This window comes from Brachyhypopomus gauderio, chromosome 11 (genome assembly GCF_052324685.1).
Source record: "Brachyhypopomus gauderio isolate BG-103 chromosome 11, BGAUD_0.2, whole genome shotgun sequence".
NCBI classification, from domain to species: Eukaryota; Metazoa; Chordata; class Actinopteri; order Gymnotiformes; family Hypopomidae; genus Brachyhypopomus; species Brachyhypopomus gauderio.
The window spans coordinates 5,489,943-5,513,527 of NC_135221.1; the positions used below are offsets into that span (position 1 = coordinate 5,489,943).

Below are 23,585 nucleotides of genomic sequence, written 5' to 3' on the forward strand. Positions count from 1 at the left end.
TACCTCTCTGGACGACACAAGTGAAAAGTGAAGCCTCCGTGTGTCAGCTGCCCTCTAGTGGCTGGCTGCAGTACAACTTTTAACCCCGTCCATTCCCATGTTAGTGAACGGGCCGGACGACAAACTTTGAATTTTCATTACACGTAAAATAAGTTTTTTTGGGCAATTATATTTTGTCAATTATATAACACCCCATTGCATTAGTATCTCTCCCAGTGTTTTTCTCTACGATAAACAGATTTTATAGAAGTTATTAAGTGTTACTTAAAGGGGTGTGGCGATAAGGTGATTGACAGTTAATAGCTGCGTTGGTTGATAATCTAATACCAGACGCTCAAACGTGAACGCGCTCAACAGCAAAACTCTATCAAAACTCTCGACAGCAGTATTAAAACCTTTTACCTTTGTTTATTTTGTAAAACGTCAAAAGTGTCTTTATACCACACCTCAATGTCTTGTTCTGCAGTAAATTGTTGTAACAGACCATTAGGGTCAAGTTCTTTGCAGTTCTTTCGGTAAGTAGCTCATTTAGATATTTGACTAGCTAGCCAGATGTTAACTTTAGTCACTTGGACATTTTTTTCAACATTACTTAATCACATTTAAATTTTTTTTTTAAGTTTTAGTAGATGCAGCACAATATAACAAAAAAGATGCCTTAATTGTCAAATTTGATCAAGCCAGTCCAAAGATAATCAAATTTAAATCGGCCTTATTTTTTTATGCAATTAACCTAAAACAATAGGAAATCTTGTGATCAAGAAATGTGCTCTAGTTTTAGCATGTGGCTAGTTTTTCTTTTCGTGTCCGCCGTGATCATGGTTCATCGGACCAACACGTTGTCTTGGGACCCTTAAACTGTACAGACTGGGATAAAACTGTACAGAAACAATAAACAAGAATATAATGTAACGGTCCACTTATCTATTAATATCTTTTGAACAGTCCAACAATATTTTTGAATGGTCCAAACGCGAAGTTAAATTTCAAGCAGGCTCAAAAAGAAACAGAAGCGTGAATTCTTTTAATGAATGACATACTTCTCTGTTCAGTGTTGCCAACTCCTCAGTAAGGAAAGTAGCTATTGGTTGTCCTAAAAGTCGCTAAATGATGTCATTGCCTAATTTGCATAATACATGTTTTTTGAAGCTGTAAAGGAATAACGTTGGGAGAGAAAAAAGTGAGTAAAAACACCCTAAATATGTTAGAACTACAAATGAACAACATCTGATGCCTTTGAAATAGGCAGTCACTTCTCAAAAGAACTACATGACTTTGTATGTAATGCTTTGTATAAATCATTTTTACGTAAATTACAGAAACAGTTTTTTTGTTGTGTTGTTAAATGTTACTATAAGAGTAGTATGGAGTGATTTTTGATTTTTTTTTCAATAGTTCCACAAAAGCAAAAGTAAATCCAAGAGCAGAAAGTATATGTTATGAATGCAAAACAGAAAAAATATATCAAAAGTATATTTTTTAAATATAATTGGTTATTTGAAACTTATTTTCGTTTGCATTTTGACAAGTTTTTGGTTCCATTATTTTAGTTTTTTTGGATTTTCCCAGTAAGGTCTTTTGCTTCTGGAATCTCTCTTTGCTTCTGCTTCGTTTTTTGCTTCTGACTTTTGGAACACATTTCACGTGTGGGAGGGGCTTAGATGAAGGCGTTCCTCTGCAATCTCCATTGGTCACTTATTCCGGACTGACACAGAGCTCTGAGACCGCCTCTGGGACCAAGCCACACCCACCCCACCAGCTTCCCAGTTTTCAAACATGGCGGAACGCGGTGGTTCTGTTTCACAGCAGCATGTATATGGAGTCAAATTAGGGTCTTTAATGGTGACGAAAAAAAAATAATATCGCAAATATAAGATTAGCATTTTGCATTTTACGTTCCTAATTTGTTTCTGCAATACTTTCCCTCTTTTGCGTTTCTTTCTTTTCTTTGCGTTTCACATTTTATGTTGCTGCTTTTGTTTTGCAATACTTTCTCCCTTTTGCGTTTCTTTCTTTTGTTTGCGCGTCACTGCTTTTCTTTGCGTCTCGCATTTTACGTTCATAATTTTTTTTTGCGCTTCTCTCTTTTCTTTGCTCCGGTTTTACCCTCTGTGTGGGGGCGGGGAAAGAGGCGTGGCCAAGAGCGAAAGGCGTGCTGTGAACGTTCAGCGTCAGTTCAGCTTCCTTCCACTCGCTGAACTGAACTGCTGCAGCAGCGCATCTGGTGTTAAAGTAAGAGAGAGGTCGGGTGTGTGCGAGGTGGTGGCGCATTTCAGGGCATTGTTTTTATTCGCTCAGGTTTTCAAAAGATCATTTCAAACCGACCTCAGTAAAATGTTAATAATAATAATAATAATATATATATTTTAAACGAAGTTTTAAAAGGGCACTTTCGTTGATAAAGGGCAGAGTTGGTGGTGCTTTAGCACCTGATGTCTATGTCTGCACGCACATACCTGTGGTCCAGCTGGGCGACCGTCTGCCCTGATACCAGTAACCAAATTGCAGTGCTGTGTGGTTCAACTGATGACGCTGAACGTTCACAGCACGCCTTTCGCTCTTGGCCACGCCTCTTTCCCCGCCCCCACACAGAGGGTAAAACCGGAGCAAAGAAAAGAGAGAAGCGCAAAAAAAAATTATGAACGTAAAATGCGAGACGCAAAGAAAAGCAGTGACACGCAAAGAAAAGAAAGAAACGCAAAAGGGAGAAAGTATTGCAGAAACAAATTAGGAACGTAAAATGCAAAATGCTAATCTTATATTTGCGATATTATTTTTTTTTCGTCACCATTAAAGTCCCTAATTTGACTCCATACATGTAAACCGAGTTTTACCATTAAAGTTTATACAAAGGTTATAATTAATTGCTAAATGGTCTGTAAATATTGCAAATGTACACTTTATAATAACTACATTAAGCATGAAGGTTAATATTTAGCACACTTCACCAGCGCGAGCTTTTTAAAATAAAAAAAAATCTGTTTTGAAGTTGAAAAGGGTGACCAACGCGAATCGTGTAGATCCGAGGACGGGGGGGATGGGGGGGGTAAATATATATATATATATATATATATATATATATATATATATATATATATAAATCGTTCAATCGTTTTCATATTTTGCGGTAAAACAAACTCTTGTGAAAAATAGGTAGTCATCTAGATAGATAGGTAACGGTGACGTAAAATAAGAAACAAGATTTTTTTGTAGTTCTAACAGGTGAATCCAGGGACGTGTGAGGATAACATTCGCACCAGAGCTGATGTGGACAGCATGGACAGCACAAGATGAATGTGATGTGTGTGTGTGTGTTTGGCACCTGCAGAACACTGAAAAACAGTGCGAGTGAACAAAGCTGGTTGTATATAGGGTGGCCACTTTTCAGTATTGCTTTAATTTTGGTATTTTTTACTATTATGGATTTTACTTATATTTGGCATCACCTCCCGTCGCCATATGCCCGTGCCGTCACCTGTTGCCATACCAGATATTGCAAATACTCATATTTCTTCCACACATCAGTGTTTTCTCTCCATCCAGTTCACTAAAATTTAAAAAAGCTCACGTTAGTAAAGTGTGCTACATTTGCAATATCTACAGACCATTTAGCAATTAATTATAACCTTTGTATAAACATTTATGGTAAAACTCAGTTTACATGCTATTGTGAAACAGAAACCCCACGTTCCGCCATGTTTGAAAACGCTGGGAAGCTGGTGGGGTGGACGTGGCTTGGTCCCAGAGGCGGTCTCAGAGCTCCGGAATAAGTGACCAATTGAGATGGCAGAGGAACGCCTTCATCTAAGCCCCTCCCACACGTGAAATGTGTTCAAAAAAAGTCAGAAGCAAAAAACGAAGCAGAAGCAAAGAGAGATTCCAGAAGCAAAAGACCTTACTGGGAAAATCCAAAAAAAAAAAAACAATGGAACCAAAAACTTGTCAAAATGCAAACGAAAATAAGTTTCAAATAACCAATTATATTTAAAAAATATACTTTTGATACATTTTTTCTGTTTTGCATTCATAACATATACTTTCTGCTCTTGGATTTACTTTTGCTTCTGTGGAACTATTGAAACAAAAATCACTCCATAGAGTAGCAGTTAGCAGGAATTAATGAGGTGAAGGTAAATTTTATTTCGTGTCTCACTGAAGACTAAAGCATTTATATTTACATCCCGCTCTGTAAATACGGGGCGGGGCGTCGGCGGCAGCTTTGGGCATGCGCAGTTCATTTGCAGTGTGGACGTGGAGCGGTGAGGGTCTGCTCTGAGTGTGAGACTGCACAGAGTGGGGGGGGTTGGCGACCGTAAAATGGACATAGATTCAGTGTTATATCGCCAGAGCTATAACAGTGGTGTTATATGGCGCCAGAGCTAGCGAACTAGTAACGTATTGAATCATATATGTGGATCTGAGGTAAATAAACTGGATTTTTTTTTTTGGCGTGAGATATCGGAAGTGTGGCGTGAGAGCGTGTGAAAACGGTCAAATGCGTGTGTCTCACGCTCAATGCGTGAGAGTTGGCAACCCTGGTTATAGCCTTTCTCGGTGTATGGTCTATTCTGCCGCGAATATCAATGCATAATACTCAATATACATTCGCTTAATAGCGTGATGCAGTGAGCTCTCAAATTGCATCATTCAAGCAATTACATCAATAACAACATCGCAGTAGACACAATCATGCCGTCTTATAGTTCAACCTGAGGATTACCGCGACCGCATGTTTTATTCTATAAAACTGCTAACACTTAGCGGTCAATTCCCTCGTCATAAAACAAAATAAAATGAACACGACAAAGTTAAACCCAGAATACTTGCTCACCTGTAAACGAACACGGAGTATGACCACACCCAGTAACGTCTCATAGCGCAGCATATACAGTTATAGCCTTTCCTGCCCGCATGGGATAATTAAGCATTAGCGAACAGTCTGGACATTCTGGTTATAAACCGCCTGTGAAATGACCATCCGTGACCATAGTTCTCTGTTTATGATTATATATATGTTTAATAAAAATGCCGCTATAATAAACTTATTAGCGAGTGGCGAGTGTTTAAAATGGAGACAAATTAAGTATTATATCGCGATCGATTCTTAGTGTTGACTTGTAACTCCCGCAGTGGCCCAACTCAAAAGTAGCCCAAAAAACCGCACCCCGCGACCCCAGACTTTTTACCCGCGGCTGGATTTTCAAACAAGCCCAATTTGGCGTGAAAACCGCGAACCTGGCAACTATGCTCGCAGCAGTGTATGGTCTATTCTGCCGCCAATATCCCAGAAACCTAAAGCCTGGTTAGTTTTAGCGGGACTGCACAGCACTGATGTCAAGTAGGTGGTGCCAAAACTCCCTTTTAGCAGGAATTTCATATAGCCTATTATTTTACCCTGTTAAACTAGCTAGCGTAGTTTAGCGAATTGAACAAAATGTACTTTAAGCATAGACCGTGTATACGTGTGTGTACTATATATATATATATATATATATATATATATATATATATATATATATATATATATATATAGTATACACATACAATATTAATTATGTATATATAGTTGAAGTCATTCACATTAAATAAATTTCTAATAATCTCAAATATGAATATCATGTCAAGCAGTTTTTCTGTGTCCTTTCCTCCGTGTTTGTTTAGTGTCCACTATGGTTTGCTGTGGTGCATGGGGATCAGTGTTGGGTAAGTTACTTTGAAAAAGTAATTAGTTACAGTTACAAGTTACCTTGTTTAAAATGTAATTGTAGTGTAACTTTTCTGATTACTTTTGAAAAGTAATGTAACTAATTACTTTTGGATTACTTTTTGATTACTTTACGGTTTAAATGAGTATTGACCCATGATCAACATTTAATTTTTGAGAACTGACAGTGTGAAACTTAAAAGAGTACTAAGCTGAGAGGGAATTGCTGACAGGCAATCACAGGAGGTCCACAAGAAGAGATGCCTGCACCAGGCATGTAAGATTCTCAGACTACTGTCATCGGGCCATACTCTCTTCTGCTCCTCCCCCAGGCTCTACCATTTTCACAGTTTGCAGACTAACACAAGCAGGTTCAGAAACCACTTCTTTCCCACAGCGGTCACCTTATTGAACTCTTCCCAAAGACCATACTTTCTGTCATTGTCTCTAATAGTCATGTATGATTCCAGCGAATACCTGTTTAGGACTTTAAACAGCTAATTTGGTTAGCCTGTAAATCAAGCTAGCATGCTAAAGAACAAACACATTCAAGTGAATGGTAGTAGCTAGCCTAGCAGGTAGCTAACTGTGGAAACCACTGTGTGTGTGTGTGTCGCTCAGCATACCTTGTTGTTAGCTCGCTTACAACCTCAATTAGTGGTCTAGGGTTGCCACCTGTCCCGGTTTTCACGTCGCTGTCTCGGTTTTCCTTCTTTTTAATATTCGGTCCAGGCAAAAAAATAATTTAATGTCCCAGTTTTCACTAAGTTAGTTCAAACGACTATTTAGACTGTTTCTGCACACTTTAAATCCGTCTTTTTTCTCGCTGTGTCCATTTTACGTTCGCCACCCCCCGTCAACAATTTACGTTCGCGTGTGACGGTGTTCTTGTTTTTTGTCAGACCTAGGTGGCAACCCTTCTGATCGGAAATAAACCTCCAAACTCCGAAATTTACACAAAGGCTTGGCATAATCACAAATAGTTGCCGATGGTGGCACATGGTTCACATTTATTGACAACACGAAAACAAAACAAATGCTCTGTGGCTGCCGTCAGTGGCAGTCATGCAGATATTTTTGGTCGCGCGCGCCGCTCTCTACACGACGGTGTCGATTTAAACAATAACAGAAATAACCGTCCGCTAGGAGGCGATTCTTACCCCGTACGCTAGAGATCTGGAGAAGCGCGCAGCGAAGTTTTAACTTTGTTAGAAGACATTCCGGAGATGTGATTTTGTTTCAAGTTAACCCTTTCAAGTTAATGCGGCCAATGAGGTATACAATTTGTATTTTAATGTGTGTGTATGGGAAATAAGATGTTTATTGAAGGATTGTTAAGTTTCGGTTAGTTATGTAGTCTCAAGGACTATTCCGAATTTACTGATGTTGTTTGTAAACCAATCTACTGATTTGTGAATATTTCATGTTGTTGAATCACATTCTTATTGTCTATTCTCTATGAGAATCCCTTACTGTAAGAAAATGTATTATTGTGTGTTTGTACAGTTCTCACGGCATCGTTGATTACACCTGTGTCCGATTAAATGCCAGTAAATAAGGAACGCCTTGTGTCCGTTTTTCGACTTGGAGGGAGTTACAGTGAGAACTCAGTCTGCTCTACATGAGGCGAGGAGACAACGTACCTTCCATCCACTGAGCAGCAAAGAAGATTCATCGCACTTTAGCATCAGACAGATAAGACTGTGCAACATAAGCAAACTAAGCAGCGAGCAGTTTGAAGTTTACATTGATGGTTCAACAAGTGATACATTTAAAACAAGTTAAATGTTTAAGAAGTGGATCAGCTTTGTTAATTGCTGTAATTGCTGAAATTAAGTAATCTGGTGTTTTGCACATTTTCTTCAAGTTCAAGGTTCTGTCTAAGATTTGTAAGTGAAGTCATTTGGCATTTGAATGCTAAAGGTGTTATACAATTAAGTGCTCAGTTTTTATATGGTGTTGGTTTTAGAAACAGTGCATCTCATTTGTTATTTAAGTTGATACTCATTTGGATGTTTTCTTAAGGCGTAAGGTTCTGTGAAAATCCTTATCTTTATCCATTCTTAATGCTCTCAGACTAAGGGCAAGATTAAGCTTGCAGCTATTAATATTTTTGTTGGTTAGATTGGTCAGTCGTTAAGCCACAAGTCCGACAAAATATAGCTATAAATTATTTGGGTCCAAGTAAGAAGTAAACATTGCAGAATGGAGCAAATGACTGAGAATGAAACTAAAAATGGCGACTTATTTAAGGATAGTAATGGCGCAGACACACAGCAGTCATCTGAAACTGAAGAGGAGTTAAGAAGAAGCCAGAGAGCTCGAAGGCTTACTGAAAAGGCTCAAGAACAGTATGATAATAAATAAAAAAAACTGCAGAATCGTTTTACCATTACTTACGATAAATGGAAAGTGACTGCCAAGCAAGCTAAGAAAGTGATAAAAGGAACTCCCTCTATTGAGGTTGTACAGGAGTTGATGACTGAGATAAGTTGTGTATCAGCAGATGTGAAATATAGCTATGAAGAACTGCGCAAATGTGCTCCCCCAGGCAGTGAGATCCGTCGCAGAGTTGACACCTGTGACGCTGTATCAAAAATAATCTTGGAAAATGCATCCACTTATCTTCACAACAAGGATGCCAAAGATGTCCAGACAGAGGATTTTGTCTGGCCGGAGCCTGGTTCTGTGTTTTCATCAGCTTCTTCAGGCACAAGTAAAGGCTCTCGAGGTTTATGGGGTTCAAGCATTAAGTCACGTCAATCAAGCCTGTCCTCTGTTAAGAGACAGGAAGCTGCAGCAGAGGTAGCTGCTACACAGGCTGCTCTGAAGGTCCTGCAAGAGATAGAAAGTGAACAACGAGAACTTGAAAGCCTTGAAGAAGAAAATAGAAAGAAGATTGCATTACAAGAGGAAGAAAATGTGATACGAATGAAGGCACTGGAAGAGAAACGCAGACAAATAGAACGCCTTCAGACTGTTAAGAAGTTGAGTGCAGCCAGGGCTCGACTAGAAGTTTATGAACAAGAAGTAAACTCAGATGAAGAAATAGTAGAGTTGCTTCATAACTGTTCAGTTGAGCAACACCGATCGACAAGAGCTAAAGGAAGTCCTCATGAGCCTCCTGTAGCATACCAAGCAGACAGTACCGCAGTCCTTGCTGAAGCAATAGCAGAGTCTATTAATGTGAGCCGTCTTCCAGTACCTGAACCTTCTGTTTTTACTGGAGACCCTCTAAGATACAAAGACTGGAAGATGTCATTTCAAACTCTAATAGGCAGGAAAAACATTCCAGTAAACGAAAGGGTCTATTACCTTCGTAAATACGTTGGTGGACCTGCAAGAAAGGCCATTGAAAGTTATTTTCTATTGGGAACAGATGCAGCTTATGATTCCGCATGGGTTATCCTGGAAGAAAGATTTGGAAGCTCATTTGTGATAGCCAAAGCCTTTAAAGACAAGCTTGCATCATGGCCCAAAATAGGACCCAGAGACAGTGTCGAGCTGAGGGATTTTTCAGACTTCCTTAGGGGCTGCCGGGCTGCAATGTCTCAGATTAAAGGTCTAGAAGTATTGAACACCTGTGATGAAAATCAAAAGCTTCTCACAAAGCTTCCTGATTGGCTGGTAGCCAGTTGGAACAGAAAGGTGATCGAGATCGAAGAAACTTCCAATGAATTTCCTACATTCAGTCAGTTTGTGGAATTCATCACAAGGGAAGCAAGAATAGCTTGCAATCCAGTGACTTCTCTTCATGCCTTGAAGTCTAATGATGGTGAAAAGGTAAAGACAACAAAGACACGAAATGTCGGCGCGAAGGTGCTTTTAAGCAATTCTGAAGAAAGCGCAGAACTCAAAGGGTGCGTCTTCTGTGAAAAACAAAATCATGGCATTCAGAAATGTTGGAAATTCAATGAAAACCCAGTTCAAGAACGTCTCAAGTTTATCCAAACAAAAAAATTATGTTTTGGATGTTTACAACCAGGACATCGTTCAAAGGACTGCAAAAGAAGAAGCTTTTGTGAAACATGTAAAGGAAAACATCCAACATGTTTACACGAAGATCGTGAAAGGACAAACAGAAAGGAAAGGGGCAGTGATGAACACAGGGAAAATGTAAAACACTCTGAAAATAATAAGTCAAGGGAAAGAACAGAACGCAAAGTCACCACTGAACCCTCAAATGAAGCTACATCCAACAGAGTGGTGCAAGGCATGGACAGCATGTACTCCTCTACAGTTGTTCCAGTGTGGTTATCCACATCAAATAATCCAGACAATGAAATTCTTGTATATGCGCTTCTTGATAACCAAAGCGATACCACATTCATCATGCAAGATAAGGCAGAAGTTCTGGAAATGAAAGGAGAACCTGTGCAGTTAAAACTCTCCACACTTTCATCCAGAAATACAATTATTCCAAGCCAGAGGTTAGTTGGACTGCAGGTGAGAGGCTTCTATTCATCAATAAAGATCTCTCTCCCCGTAACCTACTCAAGAGAGTTCATTCCCGCTAGTCTAAGTCATATTCCGACACCAAAAACTGCAAGAGCCTGGCCACACTTGGAGCATCTTGCGGAGGAGATTGCGCCATTGATCGAGTGTGATATAGGACTGCTCATAGGTTACAACTGCCCACAGGCGTTGTTACCCCGAGAAGTTGTATCAGGTAAAGACGATGAGCCATTTGCTCAAAAAACAGATCTTGGATGGAGCATAGTTGGTTGTGTTAGCCCATGTGTCGATTATGGTGATGCCATTGGGAGCAGCCACAAGATCATCACGAAGTTTGTGAAACCTCAACTTCAAACATCTAAGAACCTCACAACCGAAGTGAAATACATATACCGAACTCAGGTCAGAGAGTTCATTTCTCCACCAGATGTGTTGAGATTGCTGGAGTCTGACTTCAGTGAGAGAAGAGTTGAAGACGCAAAGTTGTCTCAGGAAGATTTGCGTTTCATAACCATAATGGAAGAAGGAATCAAAATTAAAGCGAATGGCCACTGTGAAATGCCACTCCCCTTCAAAACGGATCGACCAAATCTCCCAGATAATAAGGTGTGTGCAGTTCACAGGCTCAGATGCTTGAAACAGAGATTTGAAAGAGATAAACAATACCAAAAGGACTACACAACCTTTATGAATGAAATCATAACGAATGGGGATGCAGAAAAGGTCCCAGAAGAAGAAATCAACAGCAGTCCTGCGTGGTACATTCCACATCACGGAGTGTACCACCCACACAAGCCAGGAAAAATACGGGTCGTGTTCGACTGCTCGGCAAGGTTTGATGGTGTGTCATTAAACGACCATCTGCTCACGGGACCAGAATTAACAAACAGCCTGATAGGTGTTCTCTGCCGTTAGGGACAAGTCGCCATAATGTGCGATATCGAGCGCATGTTCCATCAATTTCACGTCAAACCAGAGGACCAAGACTACTTGAGATTTCTCTGGTGGGATGATGGAAATTTCCAGGCTCAACCATCAGTCTATCGCATGCGAGTACATCTATTTGGAGCTGTGTCGTCGCCTGGTTGTGCAAACTTTGGGTTGAAGCATGTTGCTGCCCAAGGGCAAGGTCATTACAGTGAAACAATCATAAGACACTGACGACAGAAGATTCACTGCTTAATAATTTCTTAAGGTTCTCAAGCTGGACAAGACTAGTTAAGGCAATTTCACGACTCATGCGATGCGTCAAGGAGGTCAAGGGTCTGGTGTCTAGAACCAACGAAGTCACCAGTCTTGAGGAAAGAAAGGAGGCTGAGCTTTTCATCATATCTACCGTCCAAAGGGAAGTGTTTTCTGAAGAAATCAAGGATCTAAATTCCAAGAAGGAGATGACGAGGGACAGCACAAATAGGCTGCATAAACTGAATCCTTTCCTGGATGAAATGGGTGTGCTCAGAGTAGGAGGTCGGCTGGAGCGCTCTGATTTACATGCACACATTAAACATCCAGCTATCTTGCCAAGCAAAGCCCACATATCACAATTACTGATTGGACACTTCCATCAAAAGGTTCAGCACCAGGGACGTGGGATGACCTTGAATGAGTTGCGGTCAAACGGCATTTGGATAGTAGGCTGCAGTCATGCAGTGTCCTCCTACATTCACAAATGTGTCAAATGTAGAAAGTTCCGAAGAAATGCTGAAGCTCAAAGAATGGCAGATTTACCACGTGAAAGAGTTGAACCAGCGCCTCCCTTTGCCTATTGTGGAATGGACTGCTTCGGTCCATTTTACGTTAAGGAAGGAAGAAAGGAACTTAAACGCTATGGTCTACTCTTCACTTGCCTGTGCTCTCGTGCTGTGCATATAGAGCTACTTGATGACATGACAACTGACGCCTTTATTAATGCTCTGCGAACATTGATTGCCATTTGTGGAAATGTTCGGCAGCTTCGATCAGACCAAGGAACCAACTTTGCTGGAGCAAGACGAGAGTTCTTGGAATCTGTAAAGAAAATGGACCAAGAAGGCCTAAAACAAGTAGGTTGTGAATTTGTTATGAACCCAGCATCTGCTAGCCATATGGGTGGAGCCTGGGAAAGACAGATCAGGACGATAAGGAGTGTGCTAACGTCCATCCTAGATCATTCGTCCAAAAGACTTGACACTTCATCCTTGCGTACATACCTTTACGAAGTTATGGCGATCATAAATAGTAGACCCTTAACAACTCACCTGCTCAATGATCCCATTTCTCCACAACCTCTTACACCAAATCACATCCTGACCATGAAGTCTTCAGTGGTCTTGCCACCACCTGGTGAGTTTGTGAAAGAAGACATGTATCTTCGCAAAAGGTGGCGCAAGGTACAATACCTGGCCAATGAATTTTGGACCAGATGGAAAAGGGAATACTTGCTGAATCTTCAGCAGAGAAACAAATGGTACAAGACACAGAGAAATGCCAAGATCAATGATATTGTGATTCTGATAGACAATAGTCTACCCAGAAATGAGTGGAAACTTGCTAAAGTCACTAAAGTATACCCTGGTGAAGATGGAGTCATTAGGAAACTTGAGCTGTTAATGAGTGATGCAGCATTGGATGACCAAGGAAAAAGAGTTAACAAGCCAGTATACATTGAGAGGCCTATTCACAAGACGGTTACTCTACTTGAAACTGAATAGTGCAGAACAATAGTTTATGTTAGATCTAAGACATCATTCACATTTATTTATTTATTTTTCTTCTTTTTCTTTTGCATTCAGGTTTAGTTAGAAATCACTAGTGATTTGGTGGGAGTGTGGCTGCCGTCAGTGGCAGTCATGCAGATATTTTTGGTCGCGCGCGCCGCTCTCTACACGACGGTGTCGATTTAAACAATAACAGAAATAACCGTCCGCTAGGAGGCGATTCTTACCCCGTACGCTAGAGATCTGGAGAAGCGCGCAGCGAAGTTTTAACTTTGTTAGAAGACATTCCGGAGATGTGATTTTGTTTCAAGTTAACCCTTTCAAGTTAATGCGGCCAATGAGGTATACAATTTGTATTTTAATGTGTGTGTATGGGAAATAAGATGTTTATTGAAGGATTGTTAAGTTTCGGTTAGTTATGTAGTCTCAAGGACTATTCCGAATTTACTGATGTTGTTTGTAAACCAATCTACTGATTTGTGAATATTTCATGTTGTTGAATCATATTCTTATTGTCTATTCTCTATGAGAATCCCTTACTGTAAGAAAATGTATTATTGTGTGTTTGTACAGTTCTCACGGCATCGTTGATTACACCTGTGTCCGATTAAATGCCAGTAAATAAGGAACGCCTTGTGTCCGTTTTTCGACTTGGAGGGAGTTACATGCTCCTTAAATGTCCAGTGCTTGAAGGCGTCTGTCATTATTGCTGCTTGAGCTGAAACTGAACCGCGCGCTTGCTGCTTCAGCACAGAAACAAGCGGGAAACGGCGATATAGGGCGCAAAGCAATAAAAAATATCATTAAATATTTCGCAAAGGTTTTTGTTTATATTTAAAAAATGTAACTAAAATTGTAATTCTTCATTTTTCCAGAAGTAACTGTAACTGAATTACATATTTTCTCATTGTAACTGTAACGAATTACAGTTACACTTTTTTTGTAATTAAATTACGTAACGTCGTTACATGTAATTCGTTACTCCCCAACACTGATGGGGATGCTTCAATCGATCAGAGAAAGGAGCAAAAATGTATGGTTTCCCCACTGATACTGAGAGGAGAAAAAAATGGTTGTCTCAACTAAGCAGGAGGAATCTTACCCTCACTAAAGATTACAACAGCAAATATATATGTGAGGTAATCATCAAACACTGCATTTGCACTTTTCACAACACACTATTGGAAAGCTTAATGCTTGATTTATTAAAAAGACTTTTATTTATCAAAGACTCCAGACAGACTCGGGTGCAGGGTGAGGGTGCTATCTAGTTGCAGGCTCCATTGAATCCCCTATGGTTCTTTGGCTTAAAGAGAGAGGAGAAAAAGACAGGAAAAAATGATTATTATGAGTGATAATGTGATACGAATTTTAATTTGTTGCACATTCTTGGTTGTTTTAATACGTGTAATGAGTGTATACGTATCCAGTAAGTGTTCTCTAATACTGTGTATTCACCCACTATGGGATATGTATATGGGTAGATAAAACTGAGTTGTCATGTGTGAGGAGTAAACTCACCATCACTCTGCAGGCACATTTTGAGGCAGACCAGTTCATCAAAACCAAACAGGGCAAGACCAGGCTGAGAGCAGATGCTGTTCCCACCATTTTTGTGCATCGCCCCGCACTCAGAAAGAGGAAGCCCCCTGCACTACGATGCACCACTGGACCTGTAAAGACAGGGCCCATAGCTGCTGATCACAGCTATAGTGTTGACACAGGTATAATAAGTATGAACTCCTAATAATTATATTATTTCTTTAAGTTTTAAATATTCTATCACTTAATCACACTAAATAGTATATGTCTTATATCCAGCAGTTTCAAAAACTGAGGAAATACATTAATAAAATAAAAAGGAAAATAAAATAAATAAAAGGATAAATAAATAAAAGGAAATAAAATGTTAGCTGGTACTCCAAAATGGATATATGACTGCTGCTATTATTAAAGTTTAATACCAACTGTTTCAAAATAAAGTATCAAACAAATGAATATTATTTACTAAAACATGCACTGATAATTTAATATGTCATATGCTTTACATTTAACACAGGCTATCATGTAGAAATACTGATGCTGTTTTATAACAGCTTTAGCAGCGTATATTCTTTCATTACAGTTTTACCAGACAAGAGTACAGTTACAGACAAGAGTGCTTCACATGACCCACATCAGCGTCGGACAGATTGCAGTCTATCCAGAAAAGATACTGAAAGGTTAAAGGAATATTCTGACCTGCACTTTGCTGAAGAACTGGGGCACAGCCTCAGGCTTCAATATAACCTTATTGTCAGTAAGGCTGCCTCTGATGCAGCGCACGTCTGAGCTGGAGAGGTTGGTCTTTAATTGCAGGAGGGCAAGGATGTGGCGTTCACTGAGAAGAGGAACCATGTAAATATGTGTTAATCCAGGTCTTTCACAGCAGTGCTTTTTAAAATAAGTAATGACATTTCAGGCTGCTGTCTCTGCAACCATTTCTTGTGTAGCTCAGTTACCAGCTGTTGGCAGGTGCATGTATTCATTAGAATCTAGCCCTTGTTAAACATTACTATAGAACAGTTATATCTTTATTTAACTGTGGCGTTATGTGGGTAGGGTTTAGATGACAAGCCTTCTACGCTCCTCAGAGCATAGTGTCTTTATCCATCATTTACCTGAGGTCTGGATAGGCTCTGACCAGCGTAGCAATTTCTAGTTGTAGCGTCCCCCTTTCCTGTAGCCTCAGAACCTCAGCCAGTTGTAGCAAGACACTCGAGAGCCATTTTTCTCTGGACCCCTGTGGGAATAGAGCAATAATGTGCATAATATGCACAGGTACATTATTGTAAATGTAATTCTTCTATATTAGTCACTGAAGAAAGTGAAATTGCCTGCTATAACTCCCTGATTTGCCAGGTGGCTATTGACATGGCCCAAAATAGACTAGGTGTGTGCCATTCAGAACTGGTATATCTAAACCCACATCCCTATTAAAGGCAACTCATTATTATATTACACATACAAGTACAACTCTTATACAAAAATTACCAAAAACACTTTTCTGGACAAGTCACAGCTTTTAAAGTCCTACTTTTCTTTACTACTAACTGAATACAACTGAAAGAATAATTTTATCTGTAACATGACCAATGATTTACTGGTGGCTACTAAATGTGAATCATTATAAATAGACCTTTTTTGCACATCTAACAAAATGGTAAATGTATCATTTAGATAGATACAATTAAATAATATCATAGCTTTATCCTAGCATGTCCGGAATGTGCCTGTAAGACCATTAAAGAGGTGATTGCTCAAGCACAGAGTGTACTGTATGAGCTTACATGACAGCAGTTCACTGGAGTGTTTAAAGCATCAGCATGCCAAACTACACCTACTGATATTATTTATAAAAAAATATATTTGATCCCTTTCTGCATCAGATTATTTTATGTGCTGATGGTCAGGAAATTACCACCTTATTTTGCACCTTTTTTCTGCTTAATCTTTACATGTCTTTACAATGTGTATATACACATGTTGTAAGATACTGTGTGGATCCCATTTGTGTACTAACATTGTCAGTAAACAGCGTGTTGATTCTCTCGCTGTCCTCACAGAGGGCCTGTGCAGCTGCTTCTTGCTCATCTCTGCTCTTCAGTTTCAGCTTCCTCTTCATCATCCTCCTCACATATTCAGTCAACACCTCAAAATGGAGCTGACTCACCAAATCCTTTAAAAACACACACAGTAATATTGTAATAATGTGAATGTAATATTTAGTAAATATAATTTCATAAATTTTTACCTAAAAAAAAAAAAAAAAAAAGGGGATTTTTAATTTTTGCTTACCTCCCTGCACGAAGGCTTCAAGTTTGAGAAATGCTGGAACTCGTCCTCCAAATTCCTAATCAGTTCTCCAGTTACCTCATGACTCCCAGAAAGCCAAACCCGAGTCCAGAGCTTCTTATACTGCTTCTGTGAACATCCAATGTAACTGCAGTTATGTGGAGTAGATAGGTTTCCTTTTTATACGATCTTCATAATTTAGAATGTATTTTAAGTTGCAATACGTTACACACAAGTGAAATTACTGTTTTTTTTTAAGTTATGGACAAGCCTCATGCAAACGTGGAATGTTAAGTGGCTGGCACAGTATACAGAAACATAGTAGTGATGAACAAACCGCAGAACAGGGCCACAGTGATGAATGCAGCAGAGTGACAGATACACCATGTTTCTGTCTACTGAAATAAACACCATCTTTAAAACTTCACTCAGCTCCGTGTCCTGCCTCACCTCACGTCACAATAGGCTTATGTACAGATTTCATTTATTACATAGGTTTTCTTTTTACAAATTAGTTACATTAAAGCAGGGATTAAAATGACAGAAGGGATGGTTCAAACTTCTACGACCAACTGAAAGAAGGTGAATGCACCAGTCAAAGAAGAGCAAGACTGGTCATAAAAGAGCTCCTCAAGGACGCAAGCAGGGCATCTGTGAAATGACATGGAGCTTCTGCAAGCCGAGCTATTCTGAAAGTGTTAGTTAACAAACTACAAGTACACGGCTTTTCATTCCAATATGAATATCTTCTTACCAAACAGTGTACACAACAGGGTATATTCTCTAACCAATAGAACCAACATGCCAAAAGATGAAAGTGCAAAGGCTCCATCTAGAGCATCTAGGTGCAGAGATTCCACCTCTATAGGAATGTAAAGTACGTCCAAGGGGGGTTGTGTCTAGCAAAAGAAAATCAGCCTTAGCTACAGCGCACATGTAACGCATTATGCGTTGCGGAGTGAGGAGGCAGACAATAAATGCTGAGGAGAGCGATATATATTAAAGGGAATTCCCAACTCACGGTCGGTCGTATAAGCAGGCATGAGTCGTATCAGGAAGGAAGTTCGAACAAGAAAGGTAGATAGATATACTAACACACAAGGAGTACATACAGAGCAGGCCCACAAGTGGGCAGTACAGTCTCCGAGTAAACAGGAGGGAACCGCAGACTGGCAGCGGGGATCGACAGGACCCCGTCAACAAATCACGTTCACCCACCCCCGTTCACGTTGAATTTAGTTCAATAAATTATAAAATTTAAAACTAGCATTTGTATTTGGGCGTGGAATTTCCCCTTCTTCTGAGGTGGGGAATGATGGAAAAAAAGTTTGAGAACCACTGTGTTATGCTAACATCGTCTACACTTGCCATCAATACTGTTCATTTTCAAGGTGGATTTGAAGAGTAAAGACAAAATAAAGCAGCAACAAGAGAGACGTTGGTTGGTTTGTTTGTTTGTTTGTCTGTAAGTTCCCCTCAGAAAGGCCTCCGTTCTTCCTGCTTCAGCAGTTCGTAATCATGGAATAATCTACTACTGCTGACCACTGGGTGATCAGCCACAATGCTGATTGCCTTAATGTAAACTGCTGCTAAATATATTTTTCTTGGTGAATAAATCTGTGACTAACCAAACAGCTTTGGGCAAAGCAACAGGAAGAGGTTTGTGAAAACAAGACTATGCTAAAAGTCTAAAGTAACTGTATTGGCTTCCTACAACACTAGTTTATATGATGTGAAACCTTTAACGTAAATGAGTTACCTTAAGTCCACTGTGTATTGGACTGAGAAGGTATTTGTGGCAGGAGTCTCTGAGGTCTGCTACAATGGACAGCAAAGCTGCTCTCTTGTCTGCTGAAAGACTCTGTCTCTCCTCTATATACTCCCTGTGGACATAAAGTACTGTTTTATTTTCAACAGTTCATTTTCTCACACCACACACAGCAACATTGTTTAATCTATTGTACGTTATTTTTAATTTATTGTAGGTAATGCAACAATTCATTTGTAACTATATGAAATTCTCTATATGCTGATTTAGGATTTATAGAGGAACTAAATTATAGGATTTATATTATAATATCTGTTTCCTACCTTAACTGTTTGATGCTGACCAGATTTGCCTTGACATTATCTGTGACATGCTTGTGTTTCCCTTTGATCAGTTTAGATATGCATTTCTTGTAGCTACAAAGAGAAAATATGTTTATACAGACATTTATTTTGCATATAGAACAAATATTTTGAAAGTTGAGTTCCAGTAAAGTGAAGGTGAAACAGATCTGTGTATAGAGGTGAAACAGCCCAGTCCAGTGATGGTCTTAACACATATGAAACAAAGCATTAGTACTGCACTTTACCTCACTAGGAAGGTATCCAGCTGATACAGAATCCTCTGACATTTATCTTCATTACCCAAAGTAGTCTGGGATATCTTCATGGTTTCATGAACAAGCTGCAAGGTGAGAGGGTGAAGGGTAAATGTGATGCATGAGGGCTGAAGGGTGTGAACTAGCTATACAAAAAACAAACCAATTATATTGCGTCAAAACACCCTGTGTCCCTTGTAGATCATATGTAATGAGTAACTGTTTATTCATACATGTACAACGTCCAAGCCGAGATAGGAAATGAAGTATTCGTCAATGAGCTCAGGTGTTTGGTCATCCTGCCAACGTTCCTCCTCATTTTTTAGAGCTTTGGATAGCCATTTTCTCAGCTCAGCCTATAAACAAATTATAAAATCACTATTTAATGGCGTGGTCTATATACGTATACACTATCATGATAAAATGTGTATCTTAAGGTATATATTCTGTGCTGTAGGCATGCCACAGTACCTCTGTGCATGACAGGTATTGCTCCTCCAATGGCCTAAGAGTTTCTTCTGGTAACAAAGCTCCCAGTGATTCACTGTTTATGTGTGATTCCAGCTCTTTCTGTTGCATCACATTGCTGAAAGGCAATGTTCAAACACACAAAATTGCGTTGACCTCTGGTAGAGTACATCTCATTGAACATAATGAAGGGTTACATTGATGATAAAACACAATCAGTTTTCACCTACCCTAAATAATATGTATTAATCCAACTTAAGATGTAGGCACATTCTTCCAAGTTGATGTTGGAACGAGTCAATTCCATGAGTTTGGTGGAGAAAGCTTGATGGTAGAGCTCAGCATACATGTTGCACACGTTAAATTCTGGGCTGTAGCATCCCTGTATGTCTTTAACCACTATCAGCAGGTCTCTCTGAATTTGCTTGCCCATCCGGCAGACCTTTGTGGTGAGGGAAGTGGACAGGTCATTAGCCCCGCTCTCGTCTTCTCCTGCCTGTCGCAGCCGTAGTTCCACCACCTTCTTGAGCAGTGTGTCATGGATCTGTCGACACCTCAAGGGCCTCCAACGTGGACGTTGCTCTTCATCCAACTCCATCCAGTGTCTGTCTCGCTGCTCCTCTTGAAGAATGGCAGTCATAGCACTCCTCAATGTCTCCTGGTTCTCCTTGTTGAAGGAGTCCTCGATGGCTAACCACAGTTGCAGCATAAGGCTCTCATAGTTCGTGTGCAACTTGTCCTCATCATTCTCAGAGTATGCACATGGCTCGTCTGATTCTGAGATGAAGAGGTTTACCTCTTGTTCTAAAAGTTGCCTGTCAGCTTCTGCCAAATGATGCTGTTGTAGATTCTGGGTGAAATCCAGTACCACCGGGATCTCTGAAAATACACATCACTTTAATTATGTAGATATTGGGTCTGTCCAAAAACCTTGTCTTTTACATCATAGTGTGTACACTCATGACACGTAGGCTGTCCCAATTGTTAAGATACCTTAAATATGCTGCCTACTGAGATACCTTAAACTGAACGAATTTTAAGTCAGCATCAAATGGTTCCTCAGACCCTAACGCATTCGCATGATTAAACGCAAGCACAACTTTTGCCAATACCATTGAGAACGATGGCCAATACCATTGAGGAGTTAAATAAAAAGTAAGCTCCGGTCTTAGAATGACATTTAAACTTCATTTTAGTAAACAAATCCCATCGGAAAACAATATTTAAATATCACTAGTATCAACTTTGTAATGTTGCGCCATCAAACCCGTATAGAGCGACGGTTATTTATTCTTGGCGTGAAACGATCTTAACCCCACAACGCAGGTTACTGACACTTTCATCACACCTTGTTGACGCCCTCGGCGTGTCAGCACGACATTTTATCTCTGCTCTTGACATATTATCGCGCTTTTATATCGCTGCTTGTTGCGCCAAGACGTTTGTTAGCTGGCTATTCACATCTTGAGGCATAAATGCTAACCGTTAAATGTCGGTTAGGATACTGCTTACTTAAACACCTCAACAGGTTTTGGGACAGACCCACAATGTCTGGGCTTTGAAATTAATAGAGGAAGATTTAGTAGACTGTACCTGATTGAGTGTCAGGGATGCCATCAGCAGGATCCTTCTGAGGCTTCAGAAAGAATTTTTTTATTTTGCTCAGAATTTGTATCTTCATTTTCTGTAGCTCTCTGTTGTTAACCTTTTTCAACTTCTTGATGACCCAACCAATCAGCCTCCTCCTCCTGCTCTTGTATTTGGGCCCATCACCTTTACCAGCTGTGGGCTGAGCCTCCATGCTCTGCCCCTTTGGCCCACTAGAGGTCTGAGGCTTAGCAACATGTTCCTCAGGCTGTGCCATGCTTCTCTGCATTTCTCTCATTTTCTGTTCCATCTTGGGATATCAGAAATAAGAGTCTGTTTTTGTAACACATTTTTGATAAACATGTATGACAACATAGGTTTACCTAATTTCATATAAAAAAATGATGCTTCTGAAAGTTTATATGATTAATTTACCCTCTGTTGACCCACTGAATTTAATCACTCACATATCACCATTGAACAAATCCTAATCGCCACCATGCTGATTAGAACTACTTTATAAACGAAACTAATCTAATGTTTTGCACAGCTAACCAGACATTTGTTGACAAGCAAACCAAATGGATGCCTTTAACATAACGTTTGACCTGCAGCCAGTTTGCACAGACTCAGAAAAAGAGTAAGTCCACACTTGCATCAAATTCTGAACCTACAATTACCACAAAAACGATCAAGTCGACTGCAATGACTGCAGAACAACTGAACGCGCTAGGACTGACTCGAAATGAACAAAATACAATTCGACAAACAAAGTGCTTCAGGGACTGGCTCTCACAAAATGACTTTAAGGTCAATTTGGGAACAGTTGAAAAGGCGGAGCTAAATAAATATTTTATTTTTTAGGTAGGCCAGGGAACTGTTCCGTTCACTAGTTGTGAAAGTACTTTTTGGCGGAAGTCCGTAAGCATATTCGTTATGAATGTCTTGAGGTTCTTGGATTTATTTTCTTCATTTATTTTGTAAAAAACGGTTGTATAAAAGCAATAGAACACTCGTGTGTTATCGCGAATAACATCACGGCTGTGATGATCTACGACCAAATCACAATAGCACAGATACGTCATGTCGCTTGTAAACAAACCGCGCAGCACGGACACTAGCAGTGTGTCGCCCCCAGAACTGATGAACTAACCGGGCCACGGCACAGATCGTTTGTGCAGGTGAGAGCGCGGACCGGCTGGGTACTCGGACCTCTCCCCAATCGGACCTCAACACAGCTCGGTTCGCCCTAAGCCGCATGAAAACCACTCCTGAAAATCCTCGTGGGGATTTTCAACTTTGTGTTTGCGCCATGAACTAACGCACGCCGCCTAAAAGACCGCAGAGACCTGTGCAGTTTTAGCAAGCATGCTCAAAACGTTCTACGCTCGCATTTCCTGGTGTTTATAACCGACTGATTTCACATCACTTCTTAAGTATACTCTGTACACTTTTTCTTGTACAGAACATAAACGCACGAGCCGTCTTCTCGCGACGTAGGAACGTTAGCTAACAAGAATATTCTGACAGAAGCCGTTATTTTAAATTCAAGGTGAGTCACCTACATTTGATTAAAATATCTTAGTAAATTTATCTTCCGAGTTGCGGCTAATGTATGAGGTGATTTTTAATAAACCCTCAGCTAAGCCCTCTGGATAATCATAAAACTCGATCAACAAAATCAAACAGGTGTACCAAAAACGGATGCCCATCTGTGGCTGGACATTAATTCTATGGTCATGGCTAGAGCTAAATTATCACTACGCTACGCTACGAAATGATAAAGTTATATGAATCACCGCATTAAGACTTCAATAGTAACGTTAACTGATGTTGATGGTCTCAGCCACAGATAACTACAGCGATAGCATTCGCTATAAGTAGCTAGCTACATTAGCAAGGCACGTCAAAAATCACTATATATCGATGCTCTTTCCCAAAAACAAATGTTGAATCTATAGCTACTTTAAAAACCGCATTTAAAAACATCATTAGAGTCAAAGGAACATCAGAAATCCTTAGTGCTAAAAGTCCAAAAGACATACATACCTCTGCAGCAATCTGCGTAGCTGAAGCCTATATGGTAAATAAATATTGTAACTGTGTCCAAGATCGCAAACCGCTCTCCTCTGTCTGTATACCGCAAATGACGTTCTGTGTGAGTTTATATACAGTTGCCGCTTTGTGACATGCTGATTTGGTGATGTCACAATCAGAGGCGGTGTTTGCGTAGAGGCGTTGCTAGGCAACTTATTTCTCGCATATTAATGTTGATGGGTCCTTTAGCTAAATTCGCCTTGAGCCCCTAAATGGCTCCGCCACTGGTCACAATGTACAACTTCAATCTCCCACTTCCCCTTACAACCAGGGCCGGTGTTACGGTCAATTCAGTTCCCCCTGTTCCCCCCAAACGGCGCATACGCGAAATCAACGAAATCACGCATTAGTCTGCTGCTGGGTTATCGCCTTTACTCG

At 40.0% G+C, this 23,585-nt stretch overlaps 1 protein-coding gene across 4 annotated transcripts; it reads right to left on the reverse strand.

Moving 5' to 3' along the window:
- Window positions 1-13,963: 13,963 nt before the first annotated feature.
- On the reverse strand, window positions 13,964-23,235 carry LOC143527620 (tumor necrosis factor alpha-induced protein 2-like). Of its 4 annotated transcripts, XM_077022924.1 has the most exons (14): window positions 23,160-23,235; window positions 21,117-21,420; window positions 19,754-20,402; window positions 19,527-19,641; window positions 19,289-19,411; window positions 19,047-19,141; window positions 18,781-18,873; window positions 18,449-18,572; window positions 16,693-16,818; window positions 16,418-16,573; window positions 15,516-15,637; window positions 15,097-15,235; window positions 14,377-14,528; window positions 13,964-14,161 (listed from the first exon to the last, which is right to left on the reverse strand). In XM_077022924.1, the coding sequence occupies exons 2-13, from the start codon at window positions 21,418-21,420 to the stop codon at window positions 14,487-14,489; spliced, it is 2,088 nt and encodes a 695-aa protein (XP_076879039.1). In that variant the 5' UTR covers window positions 23,160-23,235; the 3' UTR covers window positions 13,964-14,161; window positions 14,377-14,486. The 4 variants fall into 4 exon arrangements, with proteins under 4 accessions (XP_076879039.1, XP_076879040.1, XP_076879043.1 ...); XM_077022925.1 differs by lacking the exon at window positions 23,160-23,235 and having other exon boundaries at window positions 21,117-21,845; XM_077022928.1 differs by lacking the exons at window positions 21,117-21,420; window positions 23,160-23,235 and having other exon boundaries at window positions 19,754-20,213; window positions 20,320-20,387.
- Window positions 23,236-23,585: the final 350 nt, after the last annotated feature.